Genomic DNA, 25,547 nt, shown 5'->3' with positions numbered 1-25,547 from the left:
CTCAATCCTGGCATCTGTATTTCCCTTCCTATCTTCCTGTGTGGTCACATGGTATTGCTCATTAAAGTCATTAATATGTGGCTCCACCCCTATGAGAGTGGAGACCCGTCCATATTCATGACTTTAATGAGCGGTACCATGTGACCACACAGGAAGAAGACCGGAAGGGAAATACAGATGGCCGGGACTGAGATGTAGCAGAGCCGGATATGCAGACTCCAGGAGGGTGAGTATCATGTCTCCTGCTCCCCCTCCCTCACTGGCTTTCAGGTGTATGACTCGTGTATAAGCCGAGAGGGTCTTTTTCAGCCAAAAAAGGGGCTGAAAAACTCGGCGTATATACAGTATTTTAATTTTTTTTACAAACGTAGCCAAGATCTGAGTTTGAAACTGCTTTGTGCCTATAGTCTAGATTATGTGCATCTTTGACAACCAATTTCTCATGGGCATCTTTTATGCCTAGCTTGAGACGCGCATCTGTTACACCTATCTTCTGACGAGCATCAAGCGCTCTCTGGTAATTGTTGTTAGGTAAACGAGTAATGGTTTTAGGCTGGATCCTGGATCTCATACCTCACATAGCCACCCTGCTATTGATCCTGTTGTACGTTCCCATTCCTGCCACCGTCATGCCCCTTTTCCTCATCAGTTCATGTAATGACACGTTGGCCTTGGCCATATTTCTCCGGCAAACCTGCACCTTACCAGCAGGATCTGTAGAACAGAGGGCATTCCAATACCACGGACAACCTTCTAGATTATACAGACCTCATTCACACTAAAAATTAAATATTTTTTTAAGTTACTAACGTGATATAGAAGGGGAGATCTCAGTTTGATATTGTTTTGAGTATCTAGTCAATGTTATACAGGCCACATCGACAGGATCAAAAAAAAATTCTTCAGTTACTAACGTAATACAGTAGGGGATATCTCACATAGAAATTGTTTGTAGCATCTAGTGAATGTTATAAAGGCTGCATTATTATTATTATAGCGCCATTTATTCCATGGCACTTTACATGTGAGGAGGGGTATACATAATAAAAACAAATACAGTAGTCTTTAACAATACAAGTCACGACTAGTGATGAGCAAGTATACTCGTTGCTCGGGTGTCCTTCAAGTATTTTGGCGTGCTCGGAGATTTAGTTTTCGTCGTCTTATCAGCATGATTTGCAACTTGTAGACAGGCTGAATACATGTGGGAATTCCCTAACAAACAGGCATTCCACACATGTATTCAAGCTTATCTACCAGTCACAAATCATGCAGATAAGATGACGAAAACTAAATCTCTGAGCACGCCAAAATACTCGGAGGACACCCGAGCATGCTCGGGAAAACCAAAGCAACGAGTATTCTCGCTCATCACTAGTCACAACGGGTACAGGAGGAGAGAGGACCCTGTCCACGAGGGCTCACAATCTACAAGGGATGGGTGAGGCTAGAGCTGGTCGTGCAGTGGCTTGGTCGATCGGTGGTTACTGCAGCTTGTAGGCTTGTCAGAAGAGGTAGGTCTTCAGGTTCTTTTTGAAAGTTTCCATGGTAGGCGAGAGTCTGATATCTTGTGGAAGAGAGTTCCAGAGTAGGGGTGATGTGCGGGAGAAATCTTGTATACGATTGTGGGAAGATGAGATAAGAGGGGTGTAGAGAAGGAGATCTTGTGAGGATCGGAGGTTGCGTGCAGGTAGGTACAGGGAGACGAGGTCACAGATGTATGGAGGACACAGGTTGTGGATGGTTTGTGTGTCATGGTTAGGGTTTTGAACTCATCCACAGGCCCCAAAAAATTATCTCAGTTTCTGACATCATACAGTAGGGGACATCTTGCTTTGAAATTTTTTGGATCAGGCCTCATTCACACTGAAACAATTCTTTCTTCTGTGAGTAAAGTGATTCCTCACGCCATATTTCACCATCTCATTTTGTGCCAGTGAAATTCTGATGTGTGCAGAGTTCGTGAAGAGATAAAAATCTAATTTTTAGTTGCTAATACTGTGCTCTTAGAACACTATCTGAGCAACATGACCAGGGAAAAAGCGAGGTTGTGGAGGAAGGGGGATTAGGCTTGGTTTTCAAGGTGTAGGTGGCGTAGGTGTTCCTGAAAGCACTAGTGTACCAACAACGTGACATCCTATCCAAAGTCAACTGACAGCTTACATTACTGGATGTTGAAGACGGGAATGAGGTGTCATACAAAGCGCTGCTTATGAAGGATCCAAACAAATTGTACTTGGAAAGATTTATTGTGATGATTTTTAAAAGTCAATGCGTTTCGTGGTCATGCAGAACCTCTTCATCAGGACAAAACCTAGATTTCCAAGACTTGGTTTCTAGTGACACCTTGGTGTCTACTGCTTTAGTTATCCATCCCCTGATGTGTACTAGTTTAGTTCTCCAAACCAAGCTGTTTAGTACTTTAGTTCTCCAACCACTGTTGCCTATTAGTTTAGTTCTCCATGTTTTGAGGTGTATTTTTTTCCTTCTGCAATCGTAGCTCTTTAGTAGTTTAGTTCTCCAACCCCTGTTGCCTATTAGTTTAGTTCTTCATCTTATTGTGTGTAGTGGTTTATTTCTCCGTCCCCAAGCTCCCTGCAAGCCTTGGGGTTTGCAAGACTTGTGTAACAGCCCCTTCCCCGACTGCCCTGACAGCCACTAGAGTCACCCAGTGCCGAGTCATCGAGGTAAGACAGATAAGGAGGGTTTGTGGATAATCAGCCTTGCTGGTATCCCATATAATAAATCCAAATCCAGAAAGAAAGTACATGCGGTTAGTCTTTAATTGGTCTACGCGTTTCAAAGACTTCATCAGGACAAGAAAAACCTTTTTCTTGTCTTGATGAAGTAGTCTGTAGCACGTCAAAATGCGTAGACTAAATGAAGAATAGCCACATATACTTTCTGTCTGGATTTGGATTTATTATATGGGATATCCTCAAACCCTCCTTATCTGTGTTTTCCCGGTCTGAAGACATATTGGACCTGCAGCAGATGGATGTATAAGTGATTGAAATGTTGTTTATACGCAACTAAATGAGGTTAGTACAAGCTTAATTAAACAGATTTATTTCCTTTGGATAAAACCCTATTGCCCTGTCTTTTTCCTCCTAGTTTTTTTCAGTCATCGAGATGTAACTCCCCTATCCATGCCTGTCCAGGTGTCAGTGTTGAAATGCACGCTGGAAGACATAGAAATTTTCAGGGAACGGGTCATGTTGTCTGCGACTTGTTGCTGTAGTGCAGGCACATCTTTTTAGAGAAGTAATGGTGACTGGGCAACTGGTGCTGGGGGACAGAGACGGTCATCAGCTTTTGGAAACCATCGGTATCCACAAGGCAGAAAGGCTGCATTTCTTTGGCCAACAGATTGGAGTGACCATGCAATAATCAGAGATCACAGGCCATGAGTCATACAAAAATAAGCGCTGTGATCTTTGTAGTGAATTGCTCTCAGCTGACCCCTATCGTCCAGACAATGACATGACTGGGTGACAATCATCCGAGGAGTCCGCAGGCAGTTCACAATAATTAGTCCTCTGAAAAGTAATAGTGAGCATATGGCTTATCCACCTCCAGATTAGAACACATGGCCTATGTGTATATCCCATCGTACGATCACTGCTAACGCCAATATAACCCGACACTCTCCTTGCCAATAACAATCCTGTTTTTAACCAAATAAATACAGGACAATTGGACGCCATTCTTCTTTTGAGGTTCATACTATCAGCGTGTTCCATCCCCTCTCCCTCAGAGTAGCAGTCATATATACCAGCCCCCAAGCTCACCCACCCACTTCCTTGACCACTTTTATGCCTTGCTGCCACACTTCATGTCCTGATAATTGCCAACACTTATCCTGGGAGACTTCAACAGTCCCACCTCCCCAACTGCATCCCAGCTTCTATCTCTAGCCACTCCTCATGGCCTCTCACAACTTTCAACCTCTGAGACACACAAAGACAGTAACACCTCAGGACTTTGGTCTGAGATGGACAATCTCCTACCTAGATAACTCACCTCTTACTCTTTGTCCCCATGAAATTAGGAGTAAAACCACATCTGTCTATCACGTTCCCTTATCAAAGATATATATAATCTATATCCTATTCTCTTCTTCTCTGAACATACAGTGGGGCAAAAAAGTATTTAGTCAGTCAGCAATAGTGCAAGTTCCACCACTTAAAAAGATGAGAGGCGTCTGTAATTTACATCATAGGTAGACCTCAACTATGGGAGACAAACTGAGAAAAAAAAATCCAGAAAATCACATTGTCTGTTTTTTTTTTCATTTTATTTGCATATTATGGTGGAAAATAAGTATTTGGTCAGAAACAAGCAATCAAGATTTCTGGCTCTCACAGACCTGTAACTTCTTCTTTAAGAGTCTCCTCTTTCCTCCACTCATTACCTGTAGTAATGGCACCTGTTTAAACTTGTTATCAGTATAAAAAGACACCTGTGCACACCCTCAAACAGTCTGACTCCAAACTCCACTATGGTGAAGACCAAAGAGCTGTCAAAGGACACCAGAAACAAAATTGTAGCCCTGCACCAGGCTGGGAAGACTGAATCTGCAATAGCCAACCAGCTTGGAGTGAAGAAATCAACTGTGGGAGCAATAATTAGAAAATGGAAGACATACAAGACCACTGATAATCTCCCTCGATCTGGTGCTCCACGCAAAATCCCACCCCGTGGGGTCAGAATGATCACAAGAACGGTGAGCAAAAATCCCAGAACCACGCGGGGGGACCTAGTGAATGAACTGCAGAGAGCTGGGACCAATGTAACAAGGCCTACCATAAGTAACACACTACGCCACCATGGACTCAGATCCTGCAGTGCCAGACGTGTCCCACTGCTTAAGCCTGTACATGTCCGGGCCCATCTGAAGTTTGCTAGAGAGCATTTGGATGATCCAGAGGAGTTTTGGGAGAATGTCCTATGGTCTGATGAAACCAAACTGGAACTGTTTGGTAGAAACACAACTTGTCGTGTTTGGAGGAAAAAGAATACTGAGTTGCATCCATCAAACACCATACCTACTGTAAAGCATGGTGGTGGAAACATCATGCTTTGGGGCTGTTTCTCTGCAAAGGGGCCAGGACGACTGATCCGGGTACATGAAAGAATGAATGGGGCCATGTATCGTGAGATTTTGAGTGCAAACCTCCTTCCATCAGCAAGGGCATTGAAGATGAAACGTGGCTGGGTCTTTCAACATGACAATGATCCAAAGCACACCGCCAGGGCAACGAAGGAGTGGCTTCGTAAGAAGCATTTCAAGGTCCTGGAGTGGCCTAGCCAGTCTCCAGATCTCAACCCTATAGAAAACCTTTGGAGGGAGTTGAAAGTCCGTTTTGCCAAGCGAAAAGCCAAAAACATCACTGCTCTAGAGGAGATCTGCATGGAGGAATGGGCCAACATACCAACAACAGTGTGTGGCAACCTTGTGAAGACTTACAGAAAACGTTTGACCTCTGTCATTGCCAACAAAGGATACATCACAAAGTATTGAGATGAAATTTTGTTTCTGACCAAATACTTATTTTCCACCATAATATGCAAATAAAATGAAAAAAAAACAGACAATGTGATTTTCTGGATTTTTTTTTCTCAGTTTGTCTCCCATAGTTGAGGTCTACCTATGATGTAAATTACAGACGCCTCTCATCTTTTTAAGTGGTGGAACTTGCACTATTGCTGACTGACTAAATACTTTTTTTCCCCACTGTATTTTACCATCAAACTCAACCGTACCCAAAAGGCTCATGCAGCCTTTATCTACCGCCCATTTCTTCAAGATGGTTGCGCCATCATTGTAAATAAGCACCTGTACTTTGTCCCCCCCACCTCAATGTAGATTGTAAGCGCTGAAGAGCAGGGTCATCATTATTTTTGCTTTAATTGTTTGATTATCTTATCTTTGTAACTTTTGACTTTTATACGAACTGTTAACTTGTAAAGCTATGCGGAATATGTTTGTGGTATATAAATAACGGTTATTATTATTAGTAGATTGAAGATGGTGAAGTTCAAGCTGTTAGCTTTGCCATGTGTAGGAGGAAAGAATCTTTTACGTGAGCACAACTGCACAATCGAGGGCTCGCTGATGTGCTGACACAGGGTGGAGTAGGGTGTACACGACAAGCTGCTGGACTAAGAGAGGCACAGGCGGAGATGCTATTGTGGATATGTTCAAAAACAGCAGGCATATCCACTTCCGTATCAGCTCACAGGGTCTCAGGCACCCCAACTGTAGAGGTAAACTAGTGGAGGTTCTGCGGCAGGAGACCTGTGTGACAACACTTGCCACTGTGAGGGAGGAGGAAGAATCAGAAGATGTGGTTGATGGGGTGGACGCACTGGACGGTAATTGACAACACCCACTAGTCTGCATTTTAGCACAGTGACATTCCCAGATTAAACGCATATTGATCGTGCATATGTCAGTTGATGCATGTAGTACTCAAATTTTCATTATTTTCTCTTTCCCCCATGACGGACCCACGGAGAGAGAGGGATCCGCCCTCAGGGACAGGAAACCTACAGATGAAAAAGGCGGTACCTCTCTCCCACATCAGTTGGTTTCCTGTCCCTGACTGGGAACCTACAGCACATACCTGCAGTCGACGCGGGATGCCGGCGACCGAACCAGTCCGGTAATAGGCAGTGGGGCTCCCTGCCTCGGCTGGGTCGAGGCCTTGTGCTGGCTTCCCCTGAAGCACCACCACCGGGGTCGGCGGGCCTTGAGGGTGAGTGGGGAGAGGCAGTGAAGATAAGGAGAAGTCTGCTGATCCCAGAAGGAAAAAAAAAAAAAAAGGAGGTGCTGCCTCCTACAAGTATAGTGGTGGAGGTCACTAAAGGAGAGCCCTCCGCCGAGCGTCGGACCCGGAGCAGCCTGTGGAGGGTGGCGGCGGCCACCGAGAGCCGCAAGGTACAGGGCCTCTGCCGGACCTCAGAGCGACCGGGGGGGGGGGTGGAGGAGGCCACTGGGAGCCGCGAGATACAGGCCTCTGCAGGACCTCGGGGCGGTGGAGGGTGGCGGCGGCCACTGGGAGCCGCGGGAGACAGGGCCGCCGCAGACGCTGAGCGGAGGGCGCAGGACGCCGGCACCGGGCGGCATGGTGCGTGCGCGCGTGGGAGCAGCTTCCTTGAAGAAGATAGGCGCAGTGCACTGCTGAGAAATCCGCAGTGCACATGCCTGGGTGGCCACTTCCGGCGGGGACGCAGGTACCGCTGGATAGAGGGCAGCGCCGAATTAAAAAAAAAAAAAAAAGAAAGTCATATTTAAAACCCCACTAAAGGGGAAAGAAGCGATCACCATGAGTGGAAAGCCACAGAAAGAGAAGGAGATGCGGCCGCGGCAGACGCAAGAACAGCGACAGCATTTACAGCGACAGCGCGACTCTTCCCAGCAGCACAGCAGCAGCGATCATGCAGGATCACGGCGCAGCCAAAGCTCCAACATTGCGGCACAGCCAGAAGTGGATTCAGCAGTGGAAATAATCCCTACGCCTGAGACGGTATCTCTCGTTCCACAAGGAGGGTGAGTGATCTCCGTGAATGCCCGCTCGCTAATGTGAGATTATTAATTTTTTCTTTTTCAGGGGTGTAAATGCACAGCCAAATCCAAACATATGGTACGTGCTATATGCATGGAGGAGCTACCCCCTATTTGGGAGAAAAAGCTCTGTGCGGCATGCATAGAGCAGACAATATAGGAGGAATCCCCGAGGTTTGCTTCAGACCTCAAAACACTGATAAGGACCCAGGTCGAAGACCTCAAAGAAAAACCGTAGGCCCAGGCATAGATCTCCAGAGTCCAGTATTAGTGAGTCAGGAAGTGAATTATCTGACTCAAGTAATTCATCGTCCTCCCAGTCCTCATAATCCTCCTCAGAAGGGGGACGCAGCTGCTTCCCTATTGAAGAAACGGATGCCCTGGTAAAGGCCGTGAGGAAAACTATGGGGTTGTTAGACGAACGCCCTAAGAAAACGGAGGAAGAGTTAATGTTCAGTGGACTAGAACAAAAAAACGGAGGGCTTTTCCGGTAAATGAGAAAATCCACTCCCTAATTAAACGATAATGGAAAAAGCCAGACAAGAAAGCCCTCCTAACACCCAAGAGAAAATACCACTTTGACGATCCGGCCTGCTCCCTATGGAGTAAAGCACCTAAATTAGACGTAGCTGTTGCAAAAGCTTCTAAAAAATTTGCCCTGCCCTTCGAAGACATGGGTACTCTGAAAGACCCAATGGATAAAAAAGCAGAAACCTTTTTAAAGAACGCTTAGGAAGCGGCAGGAGGGGGACTAAAGCCAGCCATAGCAGCCACGTGCACGGCACACGCCCAAATGGTCTGGTTGGATCACTTAGATTCCCAAATAAAAGGAAAAGTCCCAAGGGAAACAATGCAAAGATCAGTTTCCGTAATGAATGGAGAAGCGGCCTTCCTGACGGATGCGTCAGTAGACTCGACTAGGTTGGCGGCCAGAGCAGCCTCCTTCTCAAATGCCGCGAGACGCGCCTTATGGCTAAAATGCTGGCCGGGAGACTTGCAGACTAAAACCAAATTGTGCGCAATCCCATGTGAGGGAGAGTTTTCATTTGGCCCAACGCTAGTCGACATCTTGGAGAAGGCAGGGGACAAGAAAAAGTCCTTTCCCGGTTTCCCTAATCAGTCGTACAAACTACCTTTTCAGAACAGAAGATTTATGCGGCGAAGACCCCCAAAAGGGAACAAAGAAGGATGGGAGGATAAAAGAAATAAAAACAAAGGCTTTATGTTTAACAAGCCCCCCGACCATAAAAAGCCACAATGAAGGTGCTCCCCGGGTCGGGGGAAGATTGTCCTACTTTCTCCAGGCCTGGGAATAAATATCCGCGAGCCTGTGGATACTGAGCATAATAAAGGAAGGTCTGAGGCTAAAATTCAATACCCTCCCAAACTATTTTTTTGTGATAACGCCCCAAAAGACATCACACGAGCAGCTGGCTCTGCAACAAGAGATCTCGGATCTAAGGGAGAAGGAGGTACTACAAGAAGTCCCCTACCAGGACAGAGGCAAAGACTTCTACTCCCCTCTCTTTCTCCGCAAAAAGCCAGACGGAACATACAGGGCAATCATAAATCTAAAAAGATTGAACAAGTTCCTGGAGATTCAGCATTTCAAGATAGAGACAATAAAATCTTGTGTAAAAATGCTTCCCCCATCGTGCTTCATGGCTGTATTAGACTTGAGAGCCGCATATTACCATGTACCTATTCACAGAGACCACAGGAAATACCTCAGGGTAGCGGTGACGATCCAGGGGGAGATAAAACATTATCAGTTCAGAGCCCTTTGGGCTAGCTATTGCTCCAAGAGTATTTACAAAGAAAATGTCAGAAGTAATGGCCCACATAAGAGAGCAAAACATCCTAATAATACCATACCTGGACGATCTCTTAGTGGTAGGCGTCCCCTTTCACCACTGCAAACAACAATTGGACATGGTCATGGGATCTCTAGTGAGTCTAGGATGGATGCTGAATTTGCCCAAATCCAGACTTGTACCAAGTCAGGTACAGGAGTACTTGGGGATAATACTGGACTCAACCAAACAGAAATGTTATCTTCCGCAGACGAAGATTCAAAAGATGACACTGATGGTGTCACAAATGATAGCTTCCCCAGTCACTGCCCTGAGAAAGGCAATGTCTCTATTGGGGTCAATGACAGCCTGCATGTCAGCAGTACAGTGGGCACAAAGCTACATGCGAGACTTACAGTGGGAAATATTAAACGCAGACATTTGCCTACACGGGAGATTAGACATCTCACCAAACACAATACACTCCTTAACTTGGTGGACAGATCCAGCCAATCTAACCAAGGGGGTTCCTTGGGCGTTACCAGTGACAAAGATCCTAACCACAGACGCAAGTCCCTGGAGGTGGGGTGCACATCTAGGCAGCCAGGTGGTGCAAGGGCTCTGGGCTCAAGAAAGAGAGTCAGCTTCCTCAAACATGAAGGAGTTGCTGGCAGTGAAGCTAGCTCTCATTCATTTTCTAGATTCACTTCGCTCCCAACACACAAGGGTCTTCTCAGACAAGCAGGTAGTGGTAGTATATCTAAATCACCAGGGGGGACAACAGATCTCGAGCGCTGATGGAGGTAATAAAATCCATCTTTCACCTAGCGGAACACAATCTGGAATCCCTGACAGCCCTCCACATAAAAGGTTCAGAAAACCGAACAGCGGACTTCTTAAGCAGAACACGCCTAAAACAGGGGGAGTGGGAGCTAAGCCAGTCAGTCTTCAACCAGACTGTGAATCTCTGGGGCCGGCCAGAAATAGACTTATTTGCGAACAGTCAGAACCGGATGTTGGAAACCTTCTGCTCAATAGATCTCCGGGGGGCCCAGTAGCTCTAGACACCTTCACGATACTCTGGGAGTATCATCTGGCTTACACTTTCCCACCAATATCTCTCATCCCCTTAGTACTGAGGAGAATACGGGGGGGACAAAGGGACGATAGTGGTAATAGCGCCCTTCTGGCCCCGGAGAATATGGTCCCCTGGCTGAGAAGAATGTCCGTCACAGACCCTTGGGTTCTACCAGAAACCCCAGACCTTCTATCCCAGGGACCAGTGTATCACCCCATATAAAAAACTTACACATGACAGCTTGGCTTTTGAGAGGGAAGTCCTAAGCAATAGGGGCTTCTCGTCAAACTTGGTAACCACGCTACTACAAAGTAGAAAGCCAGTAACCACTAAGGCATATGGGAAAGTATGGAAAAAATTCATGTCAGTGTCAGGTTCTGACCCAACGGGAGAAATCCCAATAGACAAAATTCTGGAATTCCTACAGAAGGGGTTGGAAAAGGTGCTAGCTACAAGCACCTTGAAAGTGCAGGTGGCGGCCTTGGGAGCTTTGTATAACCATGACTTAGCCGGAAATCGATGGGATAGGAGATTCATGAGAGCCGCAAGTAGATCTAGGCCGATCCCCCTACATACCACCCCCCTTAGGATCTAAACCTAGTGTTGAACTTACAAACCAAAACTCCCTTCAAACCCCTAGCGGAGGCTCCCTTGAAAATATTGTCCCTTAAGACCTCCCTCCTCATAGCCTTAACTTCTGCCCGTCACATTAGTGATATTCAAGCTTTATCTACCCACTCACCGTTCACTCAAGTACTCGATGATAGGGTAATTCTCAAAACCGACCCGGCCTATCTCCCCAAGGTTCCGTCACAGTTTCATAGGACCCAGGAGATCGCCTTACCCTCCTTCTGTCCCAATACCAAGAACAAAACAGAGGAGGTACTGCACGCTTTAGACGTAAAAAGGTGCCTGGTCCAATACTTGATAACCACAAGGGAGTTTAGGAAGGATAGCGCTCTGTTTGTCTGCTTTCAGGGACCACGGAAGGGCCAAAAAGCATCGAAGGCAACACTGGTGAGATGGATAAGAGAGGCGATCACCCTATCCTACTCCTCCTGCGGGGCGGCCATCCCAGAGGACGGAAGAGCCCATTCAACCAGGGCAGTGGCGTCATCTGGGCGGAGAAAGCCGGCGCTTCAATAGATCAGATATGTAGAGCTGCCACTTGGTCTTCCCCCTCTACATTTTTCAGACAATACCGTCTAGACTTGACCTCCTCTTCAGATCTCACCTTTGGGAAAAGGTTTCTGGAGGCGGTAGTCCCTTCCTAGATGTACAATCTTTGTAATTCTCTCCGTGGTGCCGTCATGGGGGAAAGAGAAAATCGTAGTTTCTTACCGATAACTGTATTTCTCTGATCCCATGACAGCACCCGTACATCCCCCTCCCTTTCACACACAGGTGTGCACATTAGAGTGAGTTAATTAGCTTTAGTATTTAGCCACGCAGTGCCTCTATTAAGCTTAATTTAATTAATGTTGGATTTTTTATAACCATTTGAGTTGAAGCTGAAAGTTCTGTGTAATGCTCTGTAAACCAACTGATGTGGGAGAGAGGTACCGCCTTTTTCATCTGTAGGTTTCCTGTCCCTGAGGGCGGATCCCTCTCTCTCCGTGGTGCCATCATAGGATCAGAGAAATACCGTTATCGGTAAGTAGCTACAATTTTTTAACTCTATTATGTCGTTTTTAAAAAGTTAACAAATAACGTGATTTTTTTTAGATTTTTGCCGGTCTGAAAAAATGACCCAAGCTAGGCCAATGCAGAACCGCGAACGCTGCTGTCAACTGCCAGAATTGTGGCTCAGGATGCATTGGTTGTCGTGGATGCATAACTCTGTGTCTACGTAACCTCCTCGTCTTCCTCTGCTGAGCTACTCAGCTGCATGCCTCTGGCTTTACCACAAGTGTGATCTACTACTTTGTCATTTTCTCTGTTCTCCTACTCCTCGCTGAGTCACCCTCTTCCTGCCCTTATAATACAGTACAGTCCACGGGTGCCTCAAGTATCTGAGTTTCGTCATGAATGGGTTACCTTCACACAACAGGGTTAACGTCTGTTGACAAGGGTTTGGTTTCTGCTCGGACCCAACTTCGTCTGGCTTTGGATCAAACTGAGAAATATTTGACCATCAGTGCGAGTACACTTCCGATGCCCATGGCATGCAATGTGTGAACAAATCTGCAGACTCAGCCATCTGTGGTTTCCGACAGTTGGGCAGTTGGAGAATTGTGACGTGAGGAAAAACAAGGGTAATTGTGGTGCCACCAATGAGGAAGGTACTGTGTGTGATGTTAAGGTGGAGGAAGAGGAGCAGAGGCCACTTGATGCAGCGCTTGCCATCTACTGGAGCACATGTTCTTTCTCGCCCACATCTACAAAGTGGATCACTGTATGGCTGCCAAAGTAAGGGCTGCAAAATTGCTCACTGCAGCAAAACAAACCGACTTCTCATCCCTCATATCATACCTGTCTCTCAAACCTAAACAGCTATTCAGCACTTTTAATTCTTTCCTCCGTCGACCAGCTCCCCCTCCCTCTCCTCTCATCTCATTTGAAGACTTGGTGTCACCACCTGTGAACTTGACACAATAACGTCCCACCTCATTCCGAACCTTACCTCAGTCTTCATCCCAAGCCTAACTCACCTCCTCAACCTTTCACTAACAACTGGTGTTTTCCCTCCTGATTGAAACATACATTGATCACACCCATTTTCAAAAAGCCCACCCTTAACCCATCCTCTGTGTCTAGCTATCACCCCATATCATTTTTCCCCTATGCCTCCAAACTACTGGAATAACACATCTATTTTAAACTGTCCTTCCACCTCTCCTCTTGCTCCCTATTTAACCGCTTACAATCTGGCTTCACACCGCACCATTCCACTGAAACTGCCCTGACTAGTCACCAACGACCTACTAATGCCAAATGAAAGTGACGTGAGTTTGTCTTCCTCCCTCTCTTGGACCTGGCATCTGCCTTTGACACAGTGGACCATTCCCTCTTAGGGTATGTTTCCACATTCAGGAATCGGCAGCGCTTTGGACGCAGCTCCGCCCAAAGCGCTTCCCCATTTTGTACGCTCGGTGATTCCGCATGTGTTCATTGTGTTCATGTGTGCGTATACGCAGGTCTGCCATCTGCGTCTTTGAACGCATAGTGGAGATGGGATTTCATAAAATCTCCCCCACATGCCCTGAGGTGGTCTGTATAAACCCTCCAATATTGCCCATTGTGTGTGCCCCCCCCCCCCCCCCCAGAAAATAAATGAGATGAGCATCTGCGTTATTAAGTCTATCATGGATTAACCAATGTTTTAAGTAGCGTAGTTGGTCAGCTAGAAAATAGCAAAAAAGGTCGGGCACTGCATATCCACCCTGATTTTTGGGCCTCTGTAGGGAACCAATACTTACATTAGGTCTAGATGAGCCCAATATAAACGCTGCCATCAAGCTATGCATTTTCTTAACGAAACCCTTAGGGACTTTAATTGATGTATGTTCCAACATATATAAACACTTTAGGAGGATTATCATTTTAATTCAATTCTGCCCGCTATAGATAGGGGGAGTCGAGACCATATCTCAAACTTTTTTCTCATCATATCCTCCAGGGGATATATATTGTCCCCAAGGTCTTTAACCAAAATCCGAGTAATTATGATGCCCAAATTCTTAAATTTTTGAACTACTTGTAAACGAAACAACACGGGTACTGTTATACTATCGACATAACTACAGATTTACTCCATGTTCAAATGACTTTAGGCATTGAAAGCCCTTTTCTATAGAACTTAGATCCAACTACCAACTGAAATAAAAAGATGCTAATTGTTACCTGCCCAGATCTGTAAACTACAAAGCCAAACGACAATGTACGTAGAATGTGCTGACAAGTTAGAAAATCACTTGAAGAAAAATATTATGATGGGCCTGTAAGAGAAAGCGGAGGGTAATGATGTTGGCTTCCTAGATCCCTGATATCTTTGTGGATGAATCTCCCTTCTCTCCCTTCTGTGCTGCTGAATGTTCTCATATGGTCCCTACAAGACCAGGTCCAGTCTTTCTGGCCAAACTTCACTTTTCTGATCGACAACATTGAATGTGCAGTGAGGCCAAGTGTGAATTTCTGTACAATAACAACAGAGTTTCCCTTTATCCTGACTTTTCATTTTCTTTTTGAACTAACTTCAAGGAGGATTGTGATAAACTACATAAAAAACATTACACCTGTGCCATGATATATCTCTATTCTATGCGTGGTTCAGGGCTGTAATATACATTTATTCACGCCTGCAGAAGATATGTTGGCATGGCTGCAGCCCTGGTTTCATGGATTCACTCCACATCATAAATTCCATTCTGTTTTCAATCCTAAAGGATTCAGATTACTGCACAATCTCTCCTGAAATGAGGAACACTAATACTTTCTCGACTTTTCTGGTCAGAACTCACAGTAACGCCATTAGTCCACCATAAATAGGTGCAACTCTGGTTTAGTGTTGTAGTTCTTCCCTTCATATATATGTTGTTGTTAAAGATGCAACATAGAATAAAAAAGTCTGTTTTTTTTTACAGGTTCATTCTGTATAATAGTTTGATTGTGGTGGGATCATCCTGCCTCACTTATGTGAGTCTACAATTCCCTGGTCTCTTTAAAAAAAGGTTTCCATTTCCTCTGCCGAATGCCCGAGATCTGACACCTTAGCTCTGCACTATTATAAAAGTTCTCTTAAAATGTCTAATATTTCTTCTTGAAATTCCTCTGACAGAAAATATTGGCCCCCTACCATAGTTTAGATTGCCAAGAGCCACCAAGCCCCATACTCTAATTACCCCAGAGGTTTCTCCACTTGTTACTCATTTTTATTGAAGAAGACTGTTTTGTTTGATCATTTCAGTAGATGTTTTGTTGTCTATACTCAGTTTTTGACTAAAGTAGTTACTGTCCAAAATACTCTGATTTAACCACTTCACGCAGCCAGTTTTGTGTTCCTATTCAGGGCCCATTTTTCAAATCTGACATGTGTCACTTTATGTAGTGAGAACTTTGGAATTCTTCTCAAAGGATAATAGGAATCAAGTGGACCATACCTATTATTATTTTCAAAATTCTCTTGAATCATCTGGGTCCCATGTCTCCTCCATTACTAGTGCTTCCTGCAGAATGAATAAAGCGGCTCCTGGTGACAGAGGCAGACGTTGCAGGAGCAGATTCCAGAGGAGATGGGACACACCATGTGCAGAAGACCTAATGTGACAAAAAGTGCAGAAAACTAGAGTAGTAGACATTCCCATAAAGTGACACCAGTTTTGAAATTATAACCTTGAATAAATTAATCTTTAGAAGTAGGGAATATTTTGACTCCACAGACACTTTCCGGATATTATCAGGCAGTGGATGTAGGAGAGTGAAAATTGCACTTTTGCTGTTTTATTACACGACATATAGTACCCAGATTATGCTTCGGGAGGCACAAACACCGTAAATGAAATGGGTTCTTCTCACTATAGTAGTGCCAAACACATGGATGCTAAATGTGGTTTGGGAACACTGCAAGGCTCAGAAGCGAGGGGGAGATTTGACTTTGGAAGAGCTGATATTGCTGGATTGGTTTATGGCAGCCATGTTGCTTTTCAATAGCCTTTAGGCCACTAATATTGTGGGAACCTATTTTTCCACTGACAGATGATGGACCTGAGTAGGTGATTTGTTTTTTTGTGAGATGAGTAGAATTTTATTCCATATTTGAGAGGCAGAATTAACAAACAGTTAAACACCACGCTCTTGTGGTTCATCCTATGAAGTTATCTATTAGACTGAGAATTGTCATTGTCTTGGTGAATAATTCAATATTTTTACATAACTTGCTATTGTTACTGACCGTATAAGTAGAAATGTTGAAAAATATAAAACGTAAGGATATTTTATTAAAAAATAAATATTGGTTTTATTCTTGGCAGATTACTATTCCAGGAGATCAGAGGGACAGCTGACATCTTCAGTTTTTAAATCAGAAGATCTTGAGATCCCACAGGATACAATTAAAGTGAATGCCATTACTCCAGATATATCATCATCATCCCTTCACAGCAAAGATCTGTCATCTTATCCTTTGAAACAGGTCCCGTCTTCTGATTCATTACCGACTACTAAGGAAAATCAAAGTCACAATATAAGCATTAAAAAACAAACTGCTCCTAAAGCAAAGGAGCCATTTTCAGTTTCAGAATGTGGAAATAGTTTTACTGTCCAAAAGTCTTTTCTTAAACATAAAAAAATTCACACTGCGAAGAATAGATTTTCTTGTTCCAAGTGTGGAAAATGTTTTAACAGGAAAGCGAATCTTGATAATCACCTTAGAATTCACTCAGGGGAGAAGCCTTTTTCATGTTCAGAATGTGGGAAATGTTTTAACAGGAAAGAGCATCTTGATAACCATCAGCGAACTCACACAGGAGAGAAGCCTTTTTCATGTTCACAATGTGGGAAATGTTTTAACAGGAAAGAGCATCTTGATAACCACCAGCGAACTCACACAGGAGAAAAGCCATTTTCATGTTCAGAATGTGGGAAATGTTTTAAACGGAAATCAGATGTTGTTATGCACCAGAGAATCCACACAGGGGAGAAGCCTTTTTCATGTTCAAAATGTGGGAAATGTTTTAACAGGAAAGCGCATCTTGATAACCACCAGCGAACTCACACAGGGGAGAAGCCTTTTTCATGTTCAGAATGTGGGAAATGTTTTAAATGGAAATCAGATGTTGTTATACACCAGAGAATTCACACAGGGGAGAAGCCTTTTTCATGTTCAGAATGTGGGAAATGTTTTAACCATAAATCAGATTTGGTTAAGCACCAGAGAACTCACACAGGGGAGAAGCCTTTTTCATGTTCAGAATGTGGGAAAAGTTTTAAACAGCAATCAGAATGTGTATTACACCAGGTAATTCACACAGGAGAGAAGCCATTTTCATGTTCAGAATGTGGGAAATGTTTTAAACGGAAATCAGATGTTGTTATACACCAGAGAATTCACACAGGGGAGAAGCCTTTTTGCTGCTCAGAATGTGGGAAATGTTTTAAACGGAAATCAGATGTTGTTATACACCAGAGAATTCACACTGGGGAGAAGCCTTTTTGCTGCTCAGAATGTGGGAAATGTTTTAGACGAAAATCAAATGTTGTTATACACCAGAGAATTCACACAGGAGAGAAGCCTTTTTGCTGCTCAGAATGTGGGAAATGTTTTAAACAGAAATCAGATGTTCTTATACACCAGAGAATTCACACAGGGGAGAAGCCTTTTTCATGCTCAGAATGTGGGAAATGTTTTAACCATAGATCATATCTTTTTAAGCACCAGAGTACCCACACAGTGGTGAAGCCTTTTTCATGTTCAGAATATGGGAAATGTTTTAACCATAAAGCGCATCTTGATAACCAACAGATAACCCACACAGAGGAGAAGCCTTTTTCAGGTTCAGAATGTGGGAAAAGTTTTCACAGTAAAGCACATTTTGATAGCCACCAGAGAAGTCACACAGGGGAGAAGCCTTTTTAATGTTCAGAATGTGAGAAATGTTTTAACAAATCATCTCTTCTTAGTCAGCAAACAATTCACACAGGGAAGAAGGCTTTTTCATATTCTTGATGTGGGAAATGTTTTACACGGAAAACAAGTCTTAATAAACTTCTGAAAGGTCTCACCAAGCCTTTTCCATAAATGTTTTAACCAAAAATTGTATTTTCTTAAAGGGATTATCCACTACTAGGATAATAACCCTTTGTCATTCCTCATTAAAATAAAAACACTCATACAGAGATTAGAAGATGATGTCATACAAGGTGTGGACTATCACAATGCTCATAAACAAACAGCGGATCTTCACTGCCATCAAATAGTCTGTTTAATATGGTTGATAACCAAGAAAATCACAATAATATCCAGATAAGGGGTATACCTGAAAGCAACAATACACCAGTGATTATGCCAACAGTATATACATTATGCAATAATATCCTTGGTAACCCTATTGATAAGGCGCTGGAGATCGACAAGGCGCACTGTACACGAAGCCGTCATGGCCAATGTTCATTCTAATGGAAAATGCATACAATTGTTCACAGATCTATCCTGAATGACACTTGCTAAAGGAAGGGTGTTGAAACCACTACTTGACATCCTTTAGGAAAATGGCACTGTTTACTTTTTAAAGATCCAAGCAACATGAGACCATTCTGTGATGCTCTGGACATTCCCAGAATCCATATATCTGACTGGCCACCTGCTATACCATTGCAACAGAGCGTTCCAGCACGTCACAGAAGGCAATCAATGGATCAAGAACTTAATGACGATACACTTAGACTGGAAAGGAACCTGATAATCATATGAGCTCCTGAAATAAATTTGGTCTTCGCTGATGAGAGAGACAGTTTGGAAACGATTACTTATTTCTTTAAGCATATAATTAGATATAGCTAAATAGAGTTTTATGTTTCTCTCGCCCACTATATAGACTGTCTCCGTTCATATCTTAGAACGGCATATAAGTTGAGTTCACATTATATTACTGTCATATCTGGATGTACAGGGTGGGCCATTTATATGGATACACCTAAATAAAATGGGAATGGTTGGTGATATCAACTTCCTGTTTGTGGCACATTAGTATATGGGAGGGGGGAAACTTTTCAAGATGGGTGGTGACCATGGTGGCCATTTTGAAGTTGGCCATTTTGGATCCAACTTTACTTTTTTCAATGGGAAGAGGGTCATGTGACACATCAGACTTATTGAGAATTTCACAAGAAAAACAATGGTGTTCTTGGTTTTAACATAACTTTATTTCATGAGTTATGTTCAAAGTGCTGCCCATTGTGTTGGATTGTCAATGCAACCCTCTTCTCCCACTCTTGACAAACTGATAGCAACACCACAATTGAGTGATTCCATAATTTTTCCCCTATGCTTGGTTTAAAAAAGTAACCATTACTGACTCCCAAATTTTTGTTCTTGATTTCTTTTAGTGTTTCTTAAAGGCAGAAAGTTGCCACTTGAAATGACTTTAGATTTGTGCTATGTCTGTGATCTGCTTTTTTCTACAAAATTAAACAACTGAATGAACATCCTCCATGGCTGGTGATTCCATAATTTTTGCCAGGGGTTGTATACTTCCCCCTTGCTCTTAATCTTTCTATCCTTTTTTCCTTCCCCACTTTTTTCCATATAATATGGCACAACTCAAAACTTGCATGAGGACTTAAGGTTCCAGAGAAGAGAGCACAAATATGTACATTTTCTCTCTCTTGAGGAGACCCACTTTAGGGACAATCATATACCTCAGTTAATAATAGATATTATTCATCTTGGAGCCACAGCACAAATGCTGTTTCGAAGTCTAAGGTGCTGAGTATAGGCCGACACAAATCACCGCCGCATACTATTTTAGAAACACTGTGACACTCCAAAATTTTGATTTTCACAAACTTCTATCTCCCTAATTGTGGCCAAATTAAGACATGCTGTTAATACTTAAACTAAAATATCTTGTGGAGACCTTATCATCATGGGAGGTGACTTTAATTATGTCTTGGATCCTTCTTTAGACTCGTCCCTGGGTCGGAGTTACCAATCTAAATCACAAACAAAAGCTTTGCTAAATGTGTTTCAGTCTCTCCAACTGGTCGATGTATGGAGGATAGTACATCCAAAAAGGAATACCATATTTTTCAACTATAAGCCGTACCAGCTCATAAGACGCACCCCAACTTTTGGGGTGGAAAATAGAAAAAATATTTTTATAAGATGGGGGTCCGTCTTATTGTCCGAATTTAAGATATCTTACCTGAGGGCTGCCAGTGGTGCAGCAGGGTCACAGGAGGCATGGTCCCTTCCTCAGTATAAGAGAAGTGGGGCAATGCTGCAGTCCCGGGGTCCGGTGTCGGCGGTGCAGTGATTCTGATGTTCGGTGTGGGCTGTGGGGAATGCACCATAGCAGGGTCCCTTCCTTTGGATCCCAGAAATGTGTCGACGCCACGGCCTGGGGTCCACGGGGGGTTGCAGAAGTGGTGTGACGGCGGCAGAGGTGCGGTGAGGCTGAGGCGCGGTGGCGGTACAGCTTGCACCTGAGCAGGGTCCCTTCCGCAGGTGAGGTGACACTGGTTCGGTGTCCAAGGCAAGCAGCAGAGCCAGGTGAATCACGGGTTTCTCGGTGGCGGCGGTCATCTTCCTGAGACCGCGTGAGTACTCTGCTTCCCGGGGCTTCAGGAAAATGGCCGCGGGAGGCCGCCGCCACGCCACACTACTGCCACAACCCCCCCCGGTAAGCCTGTGTTCGCATTATAAGACGCACCCCCCATTTTCCTCAATTTTTGGGGGGAAAAAGTGCGTCTTATAGTCCGAAAAATACGGTATACGTATTATTCTCCTATACACAATACACATAGCTGTATAGCCCTTTTCTTAATTAGCCATCACTTGTTTACATTGCTACCTACATCTCAGATAGGACATGCTATATGGTCAGATCATGCTCCTGTATACTATAATCTGACTATACTGAACTTCTCCAAGGCTTCAGATGTTGGGACTTAAATTATAATCTGCTGAAATGCTCACTGTATGTCTCAGACCTTCGTGAGACTATAGACTCCTTCAGATATATGAGTATGATGAGACTGCCTTACCATTTCAATGGGAAGCACTCAAATGCGTTCTCAGAGGGTTACTAATAAAACATGGATCCAGGCTATAAGAAAGAGAGCAGCTCAAATCTTTCATTTGCTTAAGGTAGTTGAGCTCCTTGACAAACAGCATAAACGATCTGCTTCAATCCAGGTATACACAGACCTGCTTAACGCTAGAAAGGAGCTAAGGTAGTTTCATGGATGGATTACACCCAAATATTGTGGAATTTCAGGGCACATAGTTATAGAAGAAATCAAGTGGAAGCTTCTATTATCGCTACTAGATATAGGGACTCCTCCCGAAAATGACCTGAAATGTCCTAAACTAAAGTTAATATATAAGGTGTGGGATAGGGGTAAAAATATTCTGGGGATTGGAAAGTATGCAAACTATACTCCATTATAGCGCAACGTTAACTTACCAGAGCTACAGAAACTAAAAGGAGGATAGGCATATATGTTTAGTATCACAACTCTTGAGGGATGGCGCTCTGAACAAAGAAAGACATATTTTTTCCTTCTGCATAGTGTGTTTTATCAATATCTACATATACATCATGCATATAGTACACAACTTAGAATAAATGCTATACTGGTCGATAGACCAGGTTGCGGGTCAGGCACGTGTCTCCCTGCAGCATAAGTATAACTGCAGCAAAAGTATCGTGAAGATGCAGTAATTACAATGGCTGAGAATTAACATCCACCTCCTCTCTGCTCTTCACACAGGTACAGTCTCTGCTCCTGCTACAATCCCTGCTTGCTGTCATCTAGTGCAGAGATACTGTAGATGATGTGTGTGACGGAGATACTACACTGTAAAAAATGTGGCATGTACTGTATTTTTAATTTTTTTACAGGAAAATAGTGCCAAGAACTAGGGTAACACACAGCAAAAACAGTTGAATGGGAGGCCTCAAATGCCACAATTTGTAGCCCACAGATAGATGAGGCCTGTGATGGAGATACCAGACTGTAAAATACGTGGCCTGTATTTTTATTCTTTTACAGCAAAATAGTGTCAGAACTAGGGTAATGCAGAAAGTGGTGTAGTTAATCCAGCAACTATGGGCAGTAGAATTTTAAAAAAAATCAGTTTATTTTATACACATTAAGGGCGGTTTCACACATCCTGATATTTCCGGTACCGGAAAACATGGTATCGGAGATATCCGTGTCCATGTGGCACACATGTGCTGCATCAGTACCACACGGACGGCCGCCGGGGAAGTAGCGCTACAGTAAGCACTGTTCCTCTGCATATGGTGCTGAACGCGGCTGTCATATTCCCTGCTCTGCCAGCAATAGCGCGAGCAGGGAAAAATGAAAGAAAAAAAAACGACATGGGGTCCCCCTTATATTTTGAACCAACCCAGCAAAACTAACAGTTGCGGGCTGCTATTCTCAGGCTGGTAAGGGGCCATGAATATGGGCTCCCCCAGCCTAAAAACAGCAGCCCGCAGCTGCACAGAAAAGGCGCATCTATTAGATGCACCTATTCTAGAGCTTTGTCAGGTTCTTCCCACTTGCCCAGTAGCGATGGCAAGTGGGGTAATAAGGGGTTAATGTCACCTTTCTATTGCCAAGAAGTATCAGGTATTTAAGGCATCTCCACCCATAGGGAGAGGCCTGTGCAACAAACTCTGTCAGTCTTTACTTTGCTGCTGAGTTGCCAGGTCCTGTCCTGTCCTGTTTTTCACCTCTCTGTGGGCTGCATACCCAGACCCATTTCTGTGCTCTGTGTGTCTTGTCTTCCACCTCTCTGAGGGCTGCATACCCAGACCCATTTCTGTGCTCTGTGTGTCTTGTGTTCCGCCTCCCTGAAAGCTGCATACTCAGGCCTGAATCCTGTGTCTTGAGCTTGTTCCCGTGTCCATCCTTGTCTGTGCTAAGTCCGTTCCTTGTACCTGTTCGTGTCCTTGTCTGTTTCCTTCCCTACTCAGCTGTGTGTAGCCTTGTGTCTACTCCTTCTGCTCCACTCTTTGCTCTGCACCCTGCAGCTCTGATCTTTGCTCTGCACCCTGTGGCTCTGCTCTGCTCTTTACTGCACACCCTGTGGCTCTGCCCTGCTCTTTGCTCCACACCCTGAGGCTCTGCTCTTTGCTGCACATCCTGCGGCTCTGCTCTGTTCTTTGCTTTGCAACCTGCGGCTCTGCTCTTTGCTCCACAACCTGCAGCTTTGCACTGATCTTTGCACTGCAACCTACTGCTCTGCTCCACTCCCGTTCTGCACCTTGCGGTTCTGCTCTGCTCCCATTTTGCACCTTGTAGTTCTGCTCAGTTCCTGTTCCACACCTTGCATTTTTGCTCCGTTCCCGCTTTGAAACTTGCGGTTCTACTCTGCTCTCGTCCCGTATCCTATGGTTCCAGTCCCTCCAGTCTGAACCGCCCACAGCTAACACTGCCCACTATAAGGGCCCGCAGACCAGGGCCCCCGCTCCCAACAGGGGTCCCCAGCCCATGGGGCCAAAAGACAGGTGGACGAGGTGTCAACGCTCCCCCCCAGTGCGCGCCGCAATAATGGAAGAGAGAGCGTCACATGGCGCTCCCTTTCCCATGATTTCCCTCTTCCTCTGACACACAGTGGGTGCACGATGATGTCACTTCATTGCGTCCCCGCTGTGTGCCGGTCTGACTGCAGTGCAGCTCCTGACATCGGAGCAGAGCCGCTGTCGAAATCAGCGTGGAAGTGAGGAGGAGAGGTGAGTATAGTTGTTTTTTTTTAATCTATATAGTGAGTCCTGATTGTATGATTATTATACCCCGTATGGGGGGGGCAGCATGACATACCCCATAAGAGGAGGGGGCAGCATGATACCCTGTATGAGGTGGGCAGTATGATACCCCGTATGAGGGGGGCAGCATGATACCTTATGAGGGGGTTGCATTATACTCTATGGGGGCTACATTATATCCTATGGGGGGCTGCATTATACTCTATGATGCTGGTTGCATTATATTCTTTGGGAGCTACATTATATTCTATGAGGAGGGCTACATTATACTTTATGAGGGCTGCATTATATTCTGTGAGGGGGCTACATTATAATACAGTTAGGGCTATATATATTTGGACAGAGACAACATTTTTCTAATTTTTCTTCTAGATATTACCACAATGAATTTTAAACAAAACAATTCAGATGCACATTAAAATTGGATGAAGGGTTTAGGAGTTTCAGCTCCTTAACATGTGCCACCCTGTTTTAAAAGGGACCAAAAGTAATTGGACAGATTAAATAATTGTAAATAAAATGTTCATTTCTAGTACTTGGTTGAAAACCCTTTGTTGGCAATGACTGCCTGAAGTCTTGAACTCATGGACATCACCAGACGCTGTGTTTCCTCATTTTTGATGCTCTGCCAGGTCTTCACTGCGGTGGTTTTCAGTTGCTGTTTGTTTGTGGGCCTTTCTGTCTAAAGTTTAGGCTTTAACAAGTGAAATGCATGCTCAATTGGGTTGAGATCAGGTGAATGACTTGGCCATTCAAGAATATTCCACTTCTTTGCTTTAATAAACTCCTGGGTTGCTTTGGCTTTATGTTTTGGGTCATTGTCCATCTGTAGTATGAAACGACGACCAATCAGTTTGACTGCATTTGGCTGGATCTGAGCACACAGTATGGCTCTGAATACCTCAGAATTCATTTGGCTGCTTCTGTCCTGTGTCACATCATCCATAAACACTAGTGACCCAGTGCCACTAGCAGCCATGCATGCAGAGGCGTATCTAGGCTTCCTGGCACCCGGGGCAAGAATTTGGTTCGGCGCACCCCCCCCCCAGTACATATGCGACTTGCACACTTAGCCATGTACCCACAAGCTGCTCTCCCTAATGCTCTCAAAGTTCAGTAAAAAACTGAAAGTAGGAAGAGAAGCTCGTTGTCAAGTATGAAAATCGCATATGAGTGAAGTGTCCGTGTGATGACTACTGGAACCTCCAGAGCTGAATCCTGACATTGCAGCTTCTGAATTCTCACAACGAATGCACTGCACACTTTTAGGATTCTCCCTTGCTGATGTACAGTCATGTCAGCACAAGTATGTGATTTGTATACTTCTGGCCACATTACGACAAGACGTGCCCGGCCTCGCTCCGTTCATTTTCATTGAGTGAGGCCACACACGTCTAGTCAGCATGTGACCGCATGTATGTAAATTACCGGCACGAGAGAATCCTGACAGCGTTCAGTGAGCACTGTGAGAATTCAGCAGTCTGCAGTCACATAGAATGACTGCAGACTCCGTACAAACCTGGACAACCCATTTAATGTTCCTAACAAATAAAAACATGAGAATAAGTCAGTAGCACAAATAACATTTACATCCAAGTACCTTATAGATGACGTCTCTGGAGTCGTTCTCCTTTTCTTCTTGTCCAAACCCCTTAATGAGTTTTCTCATC

At 44.4% G+C, this 25,547-nt stretch overlaps 1 protein-coding gene across 1 annotated transcript in view; it reads left to right on the top strand.

Annotated features, from left to right (window-relative positions):
- The window catches only part of LOC141055869 (uncharacterized), a 112,320-nt gene that overhangs the window by 44,291 nt on the left and 42,482 nt on the right, over positions 1 to 25,547 (top strand). The window contains 1 exon segment of the mRNA XM_073552586.1: positions 16,411 to 18,086. Within this exon segment, the coding sequence (XP_073408687.1) occupies positions 16,411 to 18,086 (1,676 nt within the window).

This window comes from Dendrobates tinctorius, unplaced genomic scaffold (genome assembly GCF_039654945.1).
Source record: "Dendrobates tinctorius isolate UK_male_01 unplaced genomic scaffold, ASM3965494v1 ptg000192l, whole genome shotgun sequence".
Classification (NCBI taxonomy): Eukaryota; Metazoa; Chordata; class Amphibia; order Anura; family Dendrobatidae; genus Dendrobates; species Dendrobates tinctorius.
This window is presented reverse-complemented; position numbering and strand designations above follow the sequence as displayed.